The sequence below is a fragment of the Pleurodeles waltl genome, chromosome 3_1 (assembly GCF_031143425.1).
Source record: "Pleurodeles waltl isolate 20211129_DDA chromosome 3_1, aPleWal1.hap1.20221129, whole genome shotgun sequence".
Classification (NCBI taxonomy): domain Eukaryota; kingdom Metazoa; phylum Chordata; class Amphibia; order Caudata; family Salamandridae; genus Pleurodeles; species Pleurodeles waltl.
In genome coordinates, this window is record NC_090440.1 from 786,114,049 (window position 1) to 786,135,513 (window position 21,465).

The following is a 21,465-nucleotide window of genomic DNA, read 5'->3' on the forward strand; positions in this document are numbered from 1 at the left end:
ATCCCTTCTTGTGTCTTTCATATGCAGTTCATCTGCCACAGCCCATTCAATGAAGTCCTTTTCCAAGATACTATTTAAGGGTCTTGAGAGGACACCTAATGAATTGGTATTAAACGCTTTGGCAACACCATGCCCAACTCTTCCATGCTTATACTCATTTGTAATGTTGTTGTAGTAGGAGACACGACAGCAGACATTGTTTTATAGATCTCTGGGGCAGTCCATTTGTCTCAGCAGTTAGCTTTATGGCATTTTGCCCCTCAGCTCGTGCCCTTGCTTGTTCCAGATTCACTCATGGGTGTGGTGAAAGCCAATCATCATTATGGGGCATTCAGAACTTATGTTTGTGCTCTAGTGCTGCTGTCTTCATAGCCACTGCCAGTCCAACACTGGCAGTCCCGAGGAATGTTGCAGCCAACATCCGCATGCATTTGGGCTTTCTTCCATCTCCTGCACCACTCAGGTATACCTCCCTCACGCTAGTGATATATCTGTGACAGCAAGTTGGTGATTTATTCAGGCCACAAGGAGGGTGTTGTTTCGGGAGGACCTCTTCTCTATCTGCAATCACGCCTGCTGATTTCACGCCTCCGCTAACCACCATTGCAGTCACTTGAGTAAGTGCCACAACACTTTTCAGCACCAGTGTCGTATGTGCTAGATTTATTGTGTGGGCGGCTTCATGACTCGATAAATTAATGACTCCTGCTCAGAGCAATGCAGTGTGAGGCAAGCACTGTTGACCACGTCTGTTTATCTCCTAGGCTGTGGCCAACCCTCTGGATGTTTGTAACACAATGCTCAACCTGATGGTTCACTACAATAATGACATACATTTTTCATGTTCTGATATCAGACTACATTTTGGTATAATTATCGGTATAACCAAAATATGTAGATTTTTTTGTTATAGCAGTCACCCTAAAAAATTAGAAGAAATTTCAAATCTGGTGGTCCTTGTATAACTTGAAAACAAAATAGTTTTTAGGTTGTCTACCAAACTCCACAGACCCAACATTGTGCAAAAAGAATATTTTGTATTTCGGTAGCAGATTTGGCAAAATATAAATGTTTTTGTTAGAGGGAATGAGTACATGTCACATATGGCAGCTAATTGTTTTCCTAAAAATAGCATAAACAGCTCACTGGATAAGACTAAAGGCATCCTCTTCTTCTCCGTTGTTCCTTCCCATTCTGCTTCTCCCACTGTGCCACAATTTAGGAATGTTGGATTCCTTCCTTTGTTTCGTTATTGTGAGAAAATGCTTCTGCTCTATATGTGTTTCCTGTATAAACAAGAAATGTGTTTTTATTTTTCAGAACTGCAAAATTGGCATGTGGTCAAGACAGACATCTCCTGTTTGATGTGCAGCCAGGATCCGATTCCTCTGCTCTTTGGAAAGTGGCTGTTAGAATAGTGTGTACCAAGGTGATAATTGTAATGCGCTTTTTTATCTCATGTCCTATCTTATCTGTTATCGCTTGTTTGTAAAACCTTTCAATTCTTTGTAGAACAAACTAATGATGGGTGGAGTTCCTGAGCCTGGTCTTTCAAAATTTATCCCAGGATTCTGCACAGATGCATTAAAGGATCTAAGTGATTTCTTTAGTTTTGCAGTGGTTAAGCTAGGAGAGAATTGTGCAGCACTCAAATAACATACATATGACAAGTGATGATGTTATAGAAATAACACTGCCTTCTGGACCTTCTGAACCCCATCTTTCCGAAAACACGCCAAGAGCGTTTTCTTATGTCCCTCACCTTACTATTTGGAATTTAACTTAAAGTGCCCACATGCAAACTGTTATTGCCAAGGTTGAATTGTTAGTCCCATCCATATTTCTCTATCTGTTTGCAGACACTAAAGTAAATATTTTTCATTACCTTTTGACTTAAACATATTTTTACTGGTGTATTTGCAAGTTTAATAAACGTTTTACATTTCCCAATTGTATAGTATATAAAGATGTAAAAGAAGTTTATTAAACTTGAAAAAAGTATTCAAAGTATTTTTATGTTAACTACAAATAAATTATTTTTATATATTTTAAATGTAGAACAGAATCAAAAATGCTCCAGCACTTCATTTTGAATTAAATAATGATTTTAACTACTAAATTAAATTAATACTATTTGTCTGAAGTTTAAATTAAGAAACAAATCCTCCTAAAGTACAAAAAAAAGTTTTGATTATCAATAATTATTAAAAGGGATGTATAGAATCAATTAAAAGCAATTCATTTATATTTGAATAAAAATGTGTGTTTTTTTTTTTTATTTCGAATAAGGCTATTAAAATAAAAATATATTTGTTTTAGATAGTTTTTCAGTGTCAGTGGTTGACCATGTGCAGTGCTGGGTTTACTACTGCTCCTTTTTGGCAGTGGGAGCTTCTCACCCGTAAATTTAGCACCACTTCCTGTTTTGGGGGGGGGGGGACATGTAAGTCTACACTTTTGAGTAACTCTATGGTAGATTTTTGTGAATAGAACAAAGTAGTAAAGTTACTCAAAAGTGTAGATTTACCTTTGTTAATAGACCCTCCCATGAGTTCCACTGATAATGGTACATTTGCCCAGTTTAACGTGGTCTCCATTTACATTAGGCATAGGAGATCCCTCAAGCACAGCTTAGTTTTTCAAGGACGAGTTGCATATAGTACAGTTCAGGACGATATTGTTTACCTGAGAATTGATGCCATAGCTTGTTAAATTTCAGCCACATGCTTGAATAAAATAGGGACACATGAGGTGGCCCCGAGTCTGTTGATTTGAAAGGTGACAAATGTCCTTAAGAATGTATAAGAAAAGTGTCACTTTCAGTGGTTATTGTTAAAATGCACAAGTGTATTTTTGCTTATTTTTCTTGAGAAGACAAAAAATACATATAGTAGTGTTTTACAGCTTCTGTATTGCATCATTCTTCTGTTCATTATTCCAGTGGAAAATATCAATGGAGCAGATCGGATCTTATGTGATGCATTACTTCATTTAGTTGTAATGTTAACTATCTCTGCATTGTTTGAAGTTAGTTTGGGGATTTAAAAGAATATGTTTTTTCGTCACATTTTTTTCTTATAGTCAGTTACCAGTAAAGCAATAAAAGCTCCATTGTATATTGTCAAAATAATTTTAGGCTAAGAGAATTATCTTAAAAAGTAGCAGAGGAGTAAACAAATGTTTCCTGTAGTTGAGTGCAAAGTAGTGTTCGACGTCCAAGAACATACAATATAAGATGTACACTATGTTTTCTTTTTAGAGCGATGATGCATCCAGTATCGCTGTTCACCGTGAAGACAGAGCCATTCACTCCATTTTCTTTGTTAATGGCATTTATTAATGATAGAGAATGAGAGTTTCTTAAGGGGAGGTTATGCCAGACAAATTCAGACAACCTACTTATCAGCATATTGATTTCAGTCTGTGTTTGACTTTCATTCAAATTAAATTGAGAATGCTCATTCTTTTCAAAGCTTTTCTCAGTCACATTCCAGGAGAATGACAAGCTTCAGTGTTATTGCCCAGAGCAAAAGTATTTCAAAAGCTTAGGCTTATGCATTTTAATGATTTACCTCCAGATTTCCGTCTGGCACTAACAGAAAGAGCTGATGAGCACTGGTAGATTTGAGATTACGTGTTGGTTGGTGGAGTGTAGTCAGCTGTTGGAGATAGTTTTGTAAAGGTTTATGCAAAATAAATAATATTTTGAGCTTTATCCTGTGTCGTACTGTGACCCAGTGGAGGTTCATGAGTTCGGGTTAGGCTAGTTCGAATTTTATAAAGCGAAGTCAGATTCCAACTGCTTGGTTTTGAATCCTTTTTTTTTTGTTTGGGCTACTTTCAGGCCTGCATTGCTACTGTAACAATAACTCAGTGCCCTTGTAAATTGTAGGTTATGGGAGGAAGGGAGCAGAGTTCTATTTTTCTCCTCTTGGACATTTGGTAATAGGTGCTCCTCACCCAGAGTTTATCTGAGGGTTGAAAGATCTGTCTTTGTCGAAGATAATTCCCAGGCTTTTTGCCCTTGCTGGTAGTAGAGGAAGTTGACTCAGTGTTTGGCCAAATAAATGGTAGAGTGTTGTGAATTCTTGCCCTGTTGTTGAAGATTAAGAATTTGGTTTTGGCACCTTCCAGGCACAACAAACTGTCTTTCATCCAAGAGATGATCTGTTCAATAAAGCTGAGAACTCGTTTAATTGCTTAGTAATTTATTTAGTATGAGAAACATCAGAGAGTTTTATGGATATTGCTGGAACAGGGACTGATAAGAATCGATTTGTGTCTAGGGGCTCATGTATGCTCAAATAATTGAGAGAGATGGTGCATGGGATACCCTGCGATATACTAGTGTCTATATGGATTCCACAGAATTAAATCAGTTATGGTATTTCTTGACACACAGGCACAATTTGATCTAATCTAAGATAGTACTTGACTGGCCTATCCAAACCTTCAATCTGTTTTTCAGTGTTGTGGTCCACTGTATCATAGATTAGCGTCCAGGGTTGATAAGAGGTTTTCAGGTATATTTATCATGGCTGTTTCCTCTCCTTTTCCTAACGTTAAGCCCAGTTGGTGTCATGCAGTAGGTTATTTGCTTCTAGGCAATCTTGGAGCTGTTCAGTGATTTCCTTTTCCTCAGTTCTGCTAATCTATGGCCGATTGGTGACTGATCTGAAATTGGAAACGACAGCGGTGTCTGCTGATGGTTTTTTTTAAATAGGAGAAGTGATGATTGCTTGTTTTTGTAAAGCAGGTACCCTTCTTTGCTGAAAAGAGGTGTTGAAGATTCTCGTCACTTGTGGTGTCAATCACTGGAAGAATTCCTAAATCCACTTAGCTTCACAAGGTAGATGTGAATTTTTGACGCTGTTATTCTAGCAGCGGATCAAACAGTTTAAGCCAGGTCTGTAGGTTTGAAGTTTTAGACTGATGTGTTAAGAAATGGAGAGGCTGGAGCTGGAAAGTTGGAATGTTTAGTTCTACTATTTAGTTTGACATGAATGTTGGAAATGTGCTCCTTGGAATGGATCAGAATTTCACTACTTTGAAGGTGCAGTCTTGCTTTACAGAAGGTTTTGAGACGAGATTTCTTGTACAGTTGTTAGATTCCAGTATATGTTGGGCATAGGCACTCTTCTCAGTCCTGTTTATAGCTTTAGGATAACCTCTCATGTGAATGTTGTGTTTTTTAATCTTGTCTGTATCTGATTTGAATTTCCTACACGCTCGTTTCCGACCTATTCATTTTAGTTCTTCTATTTCAATATTAAACAATTTTGGTGGAATTTTTCTCTGATTTGCTATGTCTTCAATGACTAGGAGCAAGCATATCTAGTGTATTAGTTATGGTATCGTAAAGTTGGAGGAGCAGGTCGTCAGTTGTGTCATTAGAGGTCGAATATTCCTAAATTCCTGATGAAAGTAAATGTGATTAATTCTGTTTAAACCACAAACTGGAACATCTGTCTTTTTAGCAGGGTGATCTTGCTTAGATTACTAATCATCTCACAAGGTGGATGTCTGTTAGGAGCTCCCTCTAACATGCTGTTCTAAAACATAAATTCAATACATCTTACAGGCTGATCTCCCTGCACATAAATATGCAACTATTGCCTCTAATCTTTGGAACAATGTTGGACAAACTCTCAAGAGGTAAGAAACAGCCAATAAAAATGTGACTCACTGATACAATTGATCCAAACAACAAGAGTCTGACAACACAATTCAGCACTGACTTTAAAACAATCATTGGGTCCTACCTCAATGTGTCCGACATTATTTTCAAACTGCTGGCGTTCTCAACAGAAACCCAAGAAGACAACTCTCTCAGAGGATGCCAGGACCAGTGATTGTTAGTGCCTACGGAGCTAGGATGCCCCAAATTTCTCAGTTCGCTAGCTCATTAACGGTAACTGCAGACTCACTGCAAATCACAGTTACAATCTGTTTAGTTCTGTGTGACACCTCACATGCCTGGACTCCTCTGAAAGCCCCACAGAGTACTGGAAACCAGTGATTGGTGCACTACACATGATTTGGGAAGGTCGTGATATGCAACCCTGCCCTAGGGTGAAACATAAGACTATATGCATTTAAAAATATTTTAATTAACAGCTGCTTCCTGTCATGCAGCTCATCAGTCTGAGGACAACTTAAAAGAATGACAGCTGACTGACATCACCCTGCCAGCGGAAGCTATTAAAAAGGAAGAAGAACCCTTTGTTCTTATAAAAAATGAAAAACAATTGCATCTCTTTTAACCTACACATTAAAAGCTTTAACATTTTTGTTCTGTGAAGCTACACGTTGTTCTGCCTACTCTCAAATAAAGAAAAGGAGTATCTTTTCTCCATCTCAACTTATGATAACTACTTAACCATCTGCACAGAGAAGTCTAGAAACCACCACCAATCCTGAAAAGACCCAAAAACCTTCATGTTCACAGAAGTATTCGACCCACCATTGGACTGTAAGACTGTTGTGTAAAGACGTTCTCTGTTTTCTTTTTTCATATGTTTCCAGATAGCATAACTGGATTATATAGAGTCCTTTCATCTTATCGGTTAAGCTTTTTTTTACCCTGTCACTCACCCTCCTGTACTTTTGCATACTTACTACTATCAATGTGCTCTGAAGTGGGCATTTGGCGATGTGTAGACACTGCATAAAAATTCCTGAAATAAATAATAACTTTGTGGTAATGCTGTAACTTATGCGGAGCAGGATTTCATCTTGCCAAACAATATAGGCAGAGCTTTCATATATTGCATTTACAATATATTTTGACAACAGCTCTGCTTATTACAATTAATTAGAGCAAAACCTATCTCCTGATGTAAATATTCTGTAATAATGAAGGTGACCTCACCATTACTCACTTTAAAAATGTTTCTCTGACGAAACATCAGTTTGGATTATTCAATGTGTTTTATCCACGGGTGTTTAAGGTAATTTCAGGTTAGTTGTGAGATGTTCTCATTTGGCCCTTGCTAGAAAATGTAGAGAAATATTAGCTATAGAAGGGGTTTTCTGTTTTCTGTGTTATTATTTTGTGGATTATTGTGGGTATTTCTTTATTGTTTTCCAAACATGCTTATACTCTTCAGCACTCCAACACTCCACAACACTCCACAATTGTATTAAGACAGTGTTTTTCCAGACTTAAAAAAAATCCAATTAGTGTTACCAATAAACAGCATTTCTTTACCATTACATAGTTGACTAGACCAAGAAACATGCACACCAAGAAGTGCATTTCAAACAACAGAGTTAGGAAAAAATAATGTTTTTATTACAAATCTTCGACCATAAGGTTTGGTCAAACTTTGAAAACAAAAGGGCAAATTTGGAGTTAAAAAACTATTTTTTGTATTTAGATTAACAAAACCACTGGCATTATGGAAGCTTCCAGAATTATGAATTTGTATCAGTTTATTCAGCTCTACAAAGATATCACCAGTCAAGCAGCAGAAGTGTTTGCCCAGCACAGTGGTGACGCTGAAGGAACTGCTGAGAGTCTCTCACCTGAGTCTTGCCAAGCCAGCATCTGGATGGGAAGGTATGGTACAGCATATTAGTGCATGCGTTTTTTGTTTATTGTCTTTAGAATGGCATTGTAAATGTTGTTCTTTTTTATTACCATGCTTATTTCTGGCTCTTCAAGGTGACAGCAATATTATTTTAACTTGGTAAATTTAATGTACTTAGAAACAAAATGATTCATTAGTTCATGTTGTGATCCATCAAGTACATGATTACATAGAAAAGGTAATATATTAAAGTGTGCTCAGCGGCCTCTGCTAGCTCAGACACATACTTTTGTTAAGATGTTCTTAGCAGCAAGATCACTTAAACTTGACACCAGATACTCTGATTTGTAATCAGGACAACTGATGAATATAAGGTTGAACATCTTGTGATACTTTGCTGGGCCCTGATATTTGATAAATTATCTTCAAGCACCTTGTTATTTGAAAATAGTAATTACAAAATTCTTCTCAGAAGTCCTTTGGTATTCGTTGAAGATGTCTTAACATTCTTATAAGCCTCTTCTGTATTCTTACAACATGTTAAGTCTCTTATCCAGTCTGAAGGAATAGGCGGGGTGGTCTCTTCTATTTAAAATAATACACCACTTGCTTAGTACAAAGCAAAATAGGCACACTTGACGTTTAGTTGTGGCAGTTGGATAATTATTGTCAGTAAACTAGATATTAGATTCAAAGTGAGTGAACTACCAAGTGTGGCATAAACATCAGCCACTACTATTCACCAAAAGGTTGATATTCCTTGGTAGGCCCAAACGTAGCAGAGTGAGTTGCATTTTTCCAAATGCTGGACATCTGAGAACCCTATTTGAGTCTCTCTTATTCATCAGATCCTGGTAACACAAGTCCTGGTGAATTGTTACATAGAGCCATCCTACATATCACAATCAAAAAGATGAGATGGCAAACATTTAACCAGTGTTGCATTGTTATTCCAACACTGTTTCACAAAGCCAGCGTGCTCCACCTATGTATAAATAATGACGGCAACAGCTCATGCAAAATTGCTTCCTCCTCTTTAGCAGAAAGTGGGTGTCAGTGTTTTATAGCTAGTGAGGTAGCACTGCGGGGCAATTTCAGTTTTTACTTGCTCCAGTTTGTTAAGCTGCATTTCCTATTGATGACTCAGGCAAGTGTCAAGCATTATTTTCAACAGACAAAATAGTGCAGAAATGCAGTTAAGTCCCATGACTTATTGCTGTGCAGAAAAATCTAGAGAGATAGCCTTCATCTAAATGTTCATGAATGAGAGAAAGAATATGCCTCGAAATATATATGTGTACAGTTTTTCATAAGTGCTTGTCAGGTGTCCCCACCAGAGGATGTTGAAGTGATACCAAGCTTGTATTTTACAAAAACATACGAGGAGTGGGAAAAGGAGCATTTCAGAAGTAGCATAGACGTTTTATAGAAAAATAATGTTCAGCAACGATTTTACCAGTTGGAAGGGTAAGTCATGTGGAGTCTTTCCCGATTAGAACACCAATTGAGTCTTAATGATTGGCACCAGCTGATACTTAGCAGATCTAAATCGATTGACTGCTTAGTTTAAGTCTCAGCCAGTGATTGTCTTTGTGTGTGGATTTTAAGCCATTAAGTCGCTCCTTGTGTAAGCACATCTTTGCCTACCATACTCATACGTAACATCTGAGCCCAATGTTCTATAGTTAACACAAATAGCAACAGATTGAGATGGTATTAATTGGTAGTGCCTCTCTGCAAAGTGAACAAATGAGACCTAGGGCCTCATTATGAGTCTGGCGGTCAAATTACAACCCTGGCGAGGGAACCACCAGCTCTGCCAGGATCAGAGATCTGGAGGTTGATGGTGGCCCTAATCTGCCAGGGCAATGCTGCAAGTAGCGATACCCTGGGGATTACGACCTCGTACTCCCCCAACCTTTTCATGGCGGTAGCATCGCCATGAAAAAGCTGATGAAGAACAAGAGCAGGTGGTCCCAGGGGGCGCCCTTGCACTGCGCATGCACTTGGCTCGTGCACCCTGCGGGCTACAGCATTGCCACCGGCTCAATTACAAGCCGGAGACAATGCTGTAGCCTGTTTCCCACAAAGCTGGCACCAGCCTGGAGGGAAACTCCTAATTGGGCCGGCGGGAGGTAGCCTGTGTAGCGGCAACCAGACAGTAAAAAACGTCCTCCAAATTAGTAATGACCCCCATAATATGTCTTTTTTGACATATTTTTGAAACATAAACCTTTTCTCTCTTAACCTGCTGTGCCATATTCTACCAGTTAGGTGTTGACCTTGGAAAATATCTCATCGCATTTTTATGCATTGACCAAGTCTGTATATCTCAGGATGTTTACCTTATGTTCAAAATCTCCAGTGATATACCTTCCACCTTAAGATTCTGTTTTCTCTGATGAGCTTTTTGTTAGAAATATAATACAGTGATTGAATAAAAAAGGTATGCAGTATTTGTTGTATATCTCATTGTGTGCACTCTCCCACCTTCTAGGGTTGGTTTCAGAAAATAACAAGTTGTATTTCTTTCGGTTTTGAGAATGACTCATCACATTCCTCAGGCCCACAATTCATGAGTACGAACACTCATCCCAAATTACTATTTTTCTTTGGGGGGGGGGGGGGGGATTCGGAGCTGAAATCAAGTGCTCAGTCAGTAAGGCTTTGTCACAGCAAAGAAGGGCCTGATGACATTAATGGATATTCAGAAAAAGACCATAAGGCACCAATTGAAAATTCATCATACTCAGCCTTAGATCTGGAACAATTGCCTATACTCATTAAGGGGTATGAGAGTAACTCCAAGGGAAATGGAAGATGTAAAACTCACTATTTTGATTTTGCCAATGATGCCATGCACATTTGCACAATCTGTACAGCACTGGCTATGTCATTTGTGCCTTCCTTGAGATTACAGTAAAAGTAGCTATTGAGCTTGTCAGTTCTTTAAGTGGAAGAAAACAGTTTGCTTGCATTGTGCATTGAGGGCTCACTACACCACAATGGAATCAAGGGAACTGATGAGTTTGAACATGATGCCGGTCAGGGGTTAGCCTATAGCCCATGAGGAATAAATAATTCAGAAGAGGATGGCCAAGACCAAGCAGTTTCATAAGACGAAAGTTATGATGTAGAATTTTTCTTACCTCGAGACCCAAGTACAAAGAAACATAGACGCCACCTCAGCCCTAGTCCTCTAAAGAGAGTTTACAAGTAGGCAGAAGAGCACAGTTTCCAGAGGATTAGTGATGTGACCATCTCACTCAGAAGTTGCTGTGCAAATTGTCTGAGTCTGGCCTTTAGTGATCTGATAGATCACAAAACCCTCCCTTGATGCATTAGGAAGATCAATATTGAAACACACATGGATGCTGAAAACAGATCAGCCTCAAGTATCAGTGTCTGTATCTGGGGCACCCAATCTCGAAACAATAAATTGCAACCAAGTGAGCATCAGTCTCTAAAAAAAGAGTGATTTGAGGAGAGTCGACAAAACAGCTTGTTGATTTTGGTAGATCTTGAGCGATGGCGTGAGATTAGCTTTTAAGTCCAAAACACTACGGCCACAAGTTACCTTGAAAAGGAATGTAGAAGAAGACTTCTTTAATGATCACTCTTACAAGGAGCATGCCTTTATGTTGTTCACAGTACACTAAGACCAAAGCAACTGAATCACCTTTGGCACAAAACACAGCCCCTCGTTCACAATGTTGGCTCATGCACACTGATACAGATGATCCTAAACCAGGGAAAATGGCGATTGTGCCCTGCAAAGAGGATGCATAGGACACGTATATTATGGACGCAGACAATGATGAATCAATGGAGCAATATCCCATTAAGCATCCTCCATAACAGCACACTTTTCCATACCACACTGTCATGCAGCTTGAAGCTTTCAAGCCTAGGGTTGTTATAGCTGTGGTGGAAGAGGGGGTTGGCTTCCTCATTAAAACCCTGTCACGCACCAAGCACATCATTCGGTACTTGCTAGTGTTAACAGCGGTGTTTAAAAGTTTGGCGTTAAACTTCTAGTCTCCATTTAAAACCCACTATCACTATATTACTTCAGGGATGGAGGGTAAATACAGCAGTGCCCTGCAAAGCCCACTTTACTTTTGAGGCAGTGTCCCTCCCAACTCTGGTTGTCCATAGGGCTCCTAAGAGAGCAAGTCAAGGTACTGGCAATGCTCCATCCGAAGCTATGGAGAGCATGCACCTAGATGATGCAATATAGTTGTTTGTCATTTGTGTAGCTGTGAATTTGGGTACAGCCTCTGCTCAGCAGGTCTGACAGCTTTCGGTGGAAAGAAATGGAAGAGCTCCTGAAGGTGAATTTAAGAAAAAGAAGCTGACACCACATTTCAAACCCTTGCATTTGCTCTGCTTTGAATGGGGCTTATACAGACTGTCTTCAAATTTATACCAGTATCATCTTCAAAGGCGTGCTTGGATTTGTTGTGCCTTTAGCTTTAGACCAGAGGTCCAACAGCACGTACTAAACAAACTCTTCAATAAAAAGTGTTTTTCTGATGGATACAACTACCTGTGGATTCCTCACCTTATGAATTTCCCCATGCGCCAGCATCCGACGTAAAATCTTCTTCCCAGCTCCCCACGTCGATGAGGACGTCACAATTGCACAGCTCCACGCGACTCAGTCTGACGTCACTGCCAATAAGAGGTCCTCGCCGGCGTGCTGACGTCAGTTCCCTTTTTTCCGTGCCTTCGGCGCTAACTGTTTTCTCCTAGCTCTCACTACTGTTGAAGGTGTTCCATCTTGTTTCTGGTTACATTCTTGTTTCTGGTTACAATGCCTCCTCCTAGGAAGTCAGAATTTAAGCCATGTCGAGAGTGCGGGGGTCGCATGTTGGTTACTGACCCTCATGATGATTGCCTTTGGTGTTTGAGCTCCGAGCATGACGTCGAGGAGTGTGTATCCTGCCAGAGCATGAATCCTAAGGCTCTGAAGGAGGGGGAGGCCAAACTCTTTTTGGCCAAGGCAAAGAAAGGACATAAAAGTCATCACAGGTCCTCTTCTCACACTTCGTCGAAGAAACACAAGAGGCAACGTCGTCATGACTCTCGGCGTCCATCGGCTCGGAGCCGTTCAAGGTCCAGGTCTCCATCTCGGCGGCTCCGTGCGACGTGGGAGGTGAGTCCGACTGTGACTCTACAACCTCAGAGCCCTCAGGCTTCTCCGGCGCCATCGGTCTTCGAGGTAGTCGCACCTCTTGAGAGTCCTTGATTTTCACTTGTGGCACATGATTCGGATGCTCAGCAAGCGCAGGTGCAACATGGAGACCAGCGGTATCCTGCCTTCCCGGCTCCCAGGGAGCAGATCCGGCGGCATTTTTAAATGCCATGTTTTCTATGTTTAATGCTATGGCCCCTGCTGGTGCACCGGCTGGTCCCACGGGTCCTTTAGCGTTTCCATTGGGCTCCCTGGCTCCTTGAAAGGCGGCTCTGTTCATGCCCGTCTGGCTGAGGGTGCCGGTTCGGCGCTGATGACGTCGCCTCGGGGACCTGCGGTTCCGATGACGTCGCCTTCTAGACCTACGGCGCCAATCTCATCACCCCTTCAGTCGCCGCCGATGATGGAGCCTGAGGTGTCCACGGCACCGATTGGATCCGCTCCGGATGGCTCCGGATTAGATCGAAGTCAATCTTCTTCTCCTGTTCCGCGCCTTTCAGTTCTGAAGCCGGTGTCATCAACGTCGGCTAATTCTATGTTGACGCAGAGGTTAGAGGCCAGGCTGAGGTCACGTAGAAAGACTTTGAGACTTTTGGAGGTCTTCAGTTGCCTGCTGCAGAGGTCAAAATAAATTTCTTGACTGAGGTCCTGCACCCTTCTTCTACTTCGGCGGATCCATTGCTTCTGTTTAATGATGCTCTTACAGAGCCTATGTTAGAGCTATGGAGGAAGCCTGTGTCGTCACCTGCTGTCAATAGATCTGTGGCAAGGAGGTACAGAGTGGCGCCTGGAGATCCAGGATTCTTATCAAAACATCCTACCCCGGAGAGTCTGGCTGTTCAGGCCTCTTATTCCACACGGTCTGCAAAAGACTCCTTCCCTGTGATTCCGTCGGACAGGGAATCCAAAAGGATGGAGCAGTTGGCGAAGAAAACTTTTTCTTCTTGCAGTATGGCCCTCAAGGCAGCAAATGCTGCCTGTGTTCTGGGTAGATACGTGCACGCCCTGATGGATTCAGCTAGGGCTATGGTTCTGGACCTGCCGCAGGAGGTGCAGGGACAATTTGGAGAATTCCTGTCAGATGCTCAGGCTACAGCAAAGCAGATAATCCAGTCTGGTCTGGATTCTACAGACTCGGTGGCCAGGGCGATGGGTACCTCTATTGCTACCAGGAGGCATGTATGGTTGAGGTCCTCTGACTTTTCCTCTGATGTACAGACTGCTCTCTTGGACTTGCCTTTTGATGGGAAAAAACTTTTTGGTGATAAAGCTGACTCTGCCTTAGAACGCTTTAAAGAAAGTCGGGTCACAGCAAAGTCTTTGGGTCTGCAGGCCTCCACTACTACCCCTTTCAGGTCCTTTCGGTGGTTCAGGGGATTTGGGCGTGGAGCTGTTTACCGTGGGAGACCCCAGTCCACAGTCCAACAGCCTACCAGCCTCCCTTATAGGTCCTTTAGAGGGCGGGGGAGGGTTTGGGCAAGAGGGGCCACCCAGCAGCACCCTGCATTATCCTCTTCCTCTGGAGGACAACAAAATGGGAAGTAGTCCTAGTTTTCTGCCCATTTTCAACCACACTTCTCCTGTAGGGGGAAGATTACGTATTTTTCTCCACGAGTGGGAGTTAATTATATAATCCTGGGTTCTGAACATTGCGAGGAAAGGATATGCTCTCCCTTTTCAGGAGTTTCCCCTCCCATCCCTCCCCGTCCCTAGGTTTGTTCAGAAGACCATCTCCTGTTGTTACAGCAGGAGGTTCAAATCCTGTTGTCAAAAGGTGCAGTGGAGTTGGTTCCACAGCAGGAAAGGGGTCAGGGTTGTTATTCAAGATACTTCCTGATTCCCAAGAAGGACGGTTGTTTGAGACCAATCCTAGACCTGAGGATTTTGAATTGGTTCCTCAGACAGGAAAAATTCAAGATGCTGACTCTAGCACAGGTACTTCTGGCGTTGAACAGAGAGCATTGGATGGTGTCTGTCGACTTGCAGGATGCTTACTTTCATATCCCTGTACTCAAGTCGCACAGGAAGTATCTCCGGTTTGTGGTGGGGTCGCAACACTACCAGTTTGCTGTCCTTCCGTTTTGGTCTTACTTCAGCACCTCAAGTCTTCACGAATGTGATGGCAGTGGTTGCAGCAGGTCTCAGAAGGAAGGGGATATCGGTATTCCCTTACCTGAACGATTGGTTGATCAAAGCCAAGTCTCCAGAGCTTGTGTTGCATCACTTGCAGATGTCAACTCAGTTGTTGTTGTTCAGTCTGGGTTTTACGATAAACGTACCCAAGTCTCACCTGGAACCCTCTCAGCGCCGCCTGTTCATAGGGGCAGTACTGAATACAACATTGAATTGGGCCTACCCTCCGCCTCAGCGGATTCAGGACATCCAGGCGTTGATTGCCATGTTTCAAAATGGATTGGTTGTTCCAGTCCTCAAGGTCCTACGCCTGCTCGGTCTGTTCGCTTCTTGCATTCTGTTGGTCACTCATGCACGTTGACACATGAGGGCTCTCCAGTGGTGTCTCCGCAAGCAGTGGTTTCAACACAAAAAGGGATCTTGAGGAGTCGATAACGATCTCCAGAGATGCTGCAGCGGATCTTCGATGGTGGGCTGTGGACGCCAACCTTTCTCAAGGAATGCCGTTCTCACTGCCGCCTCCAGTGGCCACGGTCATGACGGATGCTTCCACTCTAGGTTGGGGAGCTCATCTGGGGGACCTGGAGAACAATGGAACAGACTTTTCATATCATTCTTTTAGAATTGCGGGCGATACGTCTGGCTCTCACAGCCTTCTCCCGTCCCTTCGCAGTCAGTCAGTCAAGGTCCTGACGGACAACACTATCGCAATGTGGTATATAAACAAACAGGGAGGAGTGGGGTCATACCTTCTCTGCAGAGAAGCTCTGCGACTCTGGTCCTGGCTTCAGGACCATCGGATTTGCTTGGTAGCAAATCTGGCCGGAGTGCTTACCGTACGTGTGGACACTCTCAGTCGGCATTTTTTGGCCGATTACCAGTAGCGTCTCCATCCGGATCTGGTCCTGCATATCTTTCAGTTGTGGGGTTTTCCAAGGATAGATCTGTTTGCCACTCGGGAGAACACGCACTGCCCATCATTCTGCAGCCTCCAGTATCCGGTGCAAGGAGCTTTCGGGGATGCATTTCAGATCTCTTGGTGCAACCAGTTGCTTTACTCATTTCCCCCCATACCTTTGATTCCTCGAGTTCTGAGGAAGATTCGCCAAGATCGGGCTCAGGTAATTTTAATAGCCCCGGATTGGCCAAGAAGGGTGTTGTACACGGACCTTCTCCAACTCTCGCTGTGCCCTCTGCTCCGTCTCCCTCTCAGGTCAGACCTCCTCTCGCAGTTGCAGGGGCAGGTTCTACACCACCACCTCGAGAGCCTGCACCTTCATGCCTGGAGATTGAACGGGGCAACCTGAGTTCTTTCTCTCTCCCACCAGAGGTAGTAGATGTTATTCTATCGGCCAGGCGACACTCCACTAAGACCGTTTATGCCGGCAGGTGGGCGAAATTTGTGGCTTGGTGTGGAGAGAAGCAAATTGATCCTTTGAGGGCCCACCTCTCCAATGTTCTGTTTGCTTTAGCTTTAGCACAGAAGGGTTGTGCAATTGCTACAGTTAAAGTCTATCTGGCGGCACTGTCAGCCTTTCTTTGCCTCCCGGATCAGCCCTCCTTGTTTAAATCGCCTATTGTTATTAGATTCTTAAAAGGTTTAACTAATAAGTTTCCTCCCACTCCTTTTCATATGCCGCAGTGGGATCTGAAACTCGTTTTAACTTTTTTAATGGGGTCACCATTCGAACCCATGCGTTCTTGCCCACTAAGGTTTCTAGTTCTTAAGACGGTTTTTCTGATATTTAAAACCTCGACTAGGCGTGTGGGTGAGCTTCAGGCTCCTTCAATTAAACCTTTACCTTATTCTTCCCTGATAAAGTGGTGCTGAAAACCAGGGCGGCTTTCCTACCAAAAGTTGTCACTCGTTTTCATATGGGGCAGACCATTACCCTTCCATCTTTCTACCCTCCTCCTCACCCCTCGAAGGAGGAATAGAGGCTCCACCGTTTGGACCCCAAAAGGGCTCTCAGTTTTTATATTGAGAGGACAAAAGACTTTCGCCTGGAGGACCAGCTGTTCGTGGGGTATATTGGACAGAGGAAGAATAAGAGCGGTCCATAAAAGAACGATCTCCAGGTGGGTCATTCTCTGTATCAAGGTTTGCTACTCGTTGGCAAAGAAGGTTCCCCCTGAGGGTATTAGAGCCGATTCCACCAGGGCTAAGTCCGCCACTTCGTCCTTTGGGAGGGGGTTCTGGTGGTGGATATTTGCAAGGCAGCAACTTGGGCGTCCCTCCACACCTTCGCAAAGCATTACTGCTTGGACTCTGAGGTTAGGAGGGACGGCCATTTTGGACGATCTGCATTGCAGGATTTCTTGGTGTAACCAGTCAGGCACCCACCTCCGAGTGCGGTACTGCTTTGGGACTCTATTCATAAGGTGAGGAATCCACAGGTAGTTGTATCCATCAGAAGAACAAGTTACTTACCTTCAGTACACATGCACTCATACACCCCCATTCGCACATATATATACACACTCATTCATCCCCATTCACACACATACACGTGCACACCACACATATGCACCCAACACGCCCCACTTCGCCCTTTCGGACGATCACCTTACCTTTTTCGGCAAGCTGATTGTCCAGGAGAGGATGGGTCCTGGCGGTTTTGCACCGCCAGCACCACCACACCAGCAACACTCTGCCAAGCCATATTACGGCTTGTAATACGGTGGCTGGAGTCTTGTTGCCGTGGCGGTGCTGGCGATGATCCCGCCTCTTCAACTCCTTTGGCCAGGCTGACGGAGTCGGACTTCCACCTATAGATAGGCGGAAGTCCTCTAAAGACTCGAAATATGGCGGACAGCAGACCACCAATACTGGCGGTCTGCTGCCTGCAGCGGCTTCAGTGGTCTTTGAAAAAGACCGCCGAAGTCGTAATGAGGGACTGAGTCTCTGGACACTTGATACTGGAAGGGAGAGATCCTATCACCCAGTGGGTGTGAGCCTATATATAATTGTTGAAAACCAGCAAATGAGTGAAATTTCCAGCTGGTTGGCAATTAAGTAAAGCAACAGATAGTGGCCATACTTTTGTATTTATCAGTTTAACGAGTAGCATGTGTTTTGCTCCGAGACCATGCGTCATTGAGCTTTTCAATGAACCTTTTCAAAGAAACTTAGCATTGTGCCTGTCTAAAGCTGTACATGGAATACTGTCAACATTCAGATGCAAGTGTGCTGTCCAATTACGCCCGGTTGCTGACCAAATATGCCATATTGTGCTTAACATGCTACATTGGAACATTTTCATTCAACTTTTACATACATGAGCCATTCAAGCACACATTGCTGTTACAATTTCTATATGTCCCTAGAAAATGACACGTGGAGTCCTGGAGAGACCAAGACTGGAATAACTGATATGGAGGCTTACTTTTTGCAACAACATGGGACATCAGATGGACGGAGGATAGCATATACCAATGAGTACATTTTACTTAGAAGAGTAAGAACTGCACTGAAGCCAATGGTAGACAGTGCTGGAAAAGCATGAAACATGAAGACTGAAGTAGACTTGGATGTAAAGAATGAACAGGACACAACAAATGCAGACAAAAATAGGGAGAAAAAAATATACAGTACAAGTATACATTTTTGGCTCTTTAACAATGGCCATTTCACTTTCCTTACTATTTCAGATTGATCACTGTAACGTTTTATGCAATTCCATACACTTACTTTAGCTGTACGTTTCCTTCCTAATGCTTGCCTGATATAAAATGTCTTCTTCTTGTAGCCTCATCAGCCACTCCTTGGTATGCCAGACTATGATTGTATATGGCCTTGAGGGGGCCCTTTCTCCTTTTCCCTCCTGACAGCTGTGTATATTGATATTACCTTTGTACCTTTTCAGTTGTATGTTTTTCAAACTTAATTACATCATACAGTTGTACTTAATAGTGAGCAAGTGTCCTATTCTTATGTAACTGCATGAGAGTCCTAGTCCGTAAATTAAGAATATGCAATATTCAATAACTAGTCTATGAAAGAAAGTATAGATGAAATTAAAATTGATGTTTTTTATTATTTTATGTAATTCTAAACGGCAAAACTTTCAAGAAGTTTTGCAGTAGTTCGTGTTTCATAAAGAATAGTGAAGAAACTAAAAGCGTCTGTAAATCTACATGTAAATTTAAACTAATATTCATAGGAAGTTTTATTGATATGCACAGTGATTAGTAGATGTTATATCACTTTATTTAGATGAAGCTTCCATCTAGATTATGAGGTGAGGGATAAGTGTCAAAGACATGACTGTGTCAAACAAAGCTTGTTGTTCATATAAGATAATGAAATTCTTCCAGATATGTGAGGATCTTGACATCAACATTAATTAAAGCTAATGTACTTTGAGCACACTTTTGGGTCTTTCCCCCAGGTTTTTGGACTTTGGAATTGTCATTTTTACCTATTCTCTAATTTTTCCGTTCTTAATTATTATCATTGTACATTTTGGTCAAAACTAGGACATGGTTCTCTTTAACTGCATTGTAGGATTCAACCGGGAACTTTTCTTGCCCCGGAGTCTTAGCTATTCAGTCAGTGCCTTGAAAATTCGTATTCACATATTTCCATGTTCTGTTTATAAAAAGTCTTTAATCTATTTGACACAACTTTTTTTCTCACATTTTTGTGTAGAATTTATAAAATTATTATACATAGGAGTCTTCTTTCAAAAGGATGTTGCCTTCCTAGTTCTTCTGATTTGCTCACTTCTCAGTATGTGTGGTAATAAACAACCATATTTTTCTTTTGCATCCCAGCATCTCTGCTTAATACTCAAAAGGGTCCTTTCTGCTTTTGGAGTAAGCTTTTTGTGTATATCCTATATTCCCATATTGCTTTTATTCTCAAATCGGCTCTGCATCTAGCTGCTACATATTCTCTCTCTAGTGCTTTCATCTCACTTTCCTTTTTGTGTTAACCATTTCTCATTTTACTTCCTCACACTTTAATTTTGGGGAGTTCAACTTTAAAAATGTAAATGGCAAATGTATATCTAGACCTATAAATATAGCATTACAATTGGTAATGCTGCCTTTTTTCCATCTCGCCAACTTTAAAATCTTCCACTCTTTTTTACTCTTTTTTGTAATTAGACCTCTTTGGTTTTGCTGCTGCACTCTATAAAACAAATGTAATACGTTGTATGTGCAGAACGATACTCGAGTAACTATAAATACAGAGGGTTATTCAAATAACTCAGTTACTCAAATAATGGTTAGTATTAAGGGTTAGGAGGAGCAAATATTTTTACTTTGTACTTGCAAATATTCTTCTAGATCCCCATTGGAACCCAGTGAATTTCTGTTTTGTTCAGTGCAAGAGGAGACCCAGCCATACCACACATTTTGCTGATAGAACATAGTCATACAGATGTCGAATTGACAGTAGAAAGGAGTCTTTGCCCAGGTCCTCGAGGAAGCTGATCTGTAGCCAGCAGAGCTGTGCAGCTATAGTTCTATCACTCTACTTGTATTCATCTCAAAGGTCATGGAGGAGCATCTTGCTCCTTAATTACTTGCTGTTTGGAAGTCCATTCTCTTCTTGACTGCTCTCATCCCTGCTCCCAATGAAAACATTGTACTAAGATGTTGCTTCTTGAAATGTTTGCCAAGTAACGGACTGCAAGTATAAAGGTAAAATATCATAATAACTGATATTTTCTCTTCCTTTGATAAGGTTGAATGTAGTACACTGTTCAGATCTTTCAGAGTACTGAACGTCTATTACTTGCTCTATATTAACCAGTTTTGCTCCTTCTTGAATGGATGTAGGCACAGTTTCTGTTTCCATTTCCCACTTTATAGAGCAACAAGTGACCTTTGGGGTTGACTTTGCTAAGCAACAAGTGACCTGTGGGGTTGACTTTGCTGAGCAACAAGTGACCTGTGGGGTTGACTTTGCTGAGCAACAAGTGACCTGTGGGGTTGACTAAAAGGATTACTATCCTCAATCTTGCTCGGTCTATATGTCAAGCTGGGGAGGAAGGCAATTTTTAGTTCTACTGCTTTAAGGCACCCTTACATATGGATAACACACCCCTTTTGCTGAAGTTCACCTGGTCATCTTGCAATTGCATTGAACACCTATGAGAATGCTATTAGCCTTTCAGAAATAGATGGCCCACTAGTTTCTAAAGAACAATGGTGAGAAGATAGGGTGTTGATTTTGCAGGAAGATCAGCCTTGCTGGAGAAGAATGATGTTGCCATTATTCTTACTGGTTCATTGGCCCCAAAATGTAGAACATCTTGCCTTACCATCTTCAATCTGTTTGTGGTCTTGGGTTGTTTCACTGCACCCTGAAGACTTTCTGTTCTGCTAACTGCACGTTACCCTTCTTATTTGTATGTTCTACTTATCCGATACTTTTGCATCTCCGTAGTTGAACCTCTTCATGCTTTGTGATTCCTAGTACCAAGTTAGCTATGAGTGTATGTACTGCACTAAATAAATAAATAAATAAAACTCTGTAGGCTTCAATATTTCTGGTCCTTGAGACACTCACCAGTGTGTGGAAAGTCTAGAGTGATTCTGACTACCATTGGGGAAGGTGTCACAAGGTCTTTCCCAAAGGGGATACAAACT

At 41.9% G+C, this 21,465-nt stretch overlaps 1 protein-coding gene across 1 annotated transcript in view; it reads left to right on the forward strand.

Annotated features, from left to right (window-relative positions):
- The window catches only part of RNF141 (ring finger protein 141), a 185,764-nt gene that overhangs the window by 78,578 nt on the left and 85,721 nt on the right, over positions 1-21,465 (forward strand). Inside the window, exons 3-4 of the mRNA XM_069223617.1 lie at positions 1,321-1,429; positions 7,380-7,561. Coding sequence (XP_069079718.1) covers positions 1,321-1,429; positions 7,380-7,561 — 291 coding nt within the window. The remainder of the gene's footprint in view (positions 1-1,320; positions 1,430-7,379; positions 7,562-21,465) is intronic.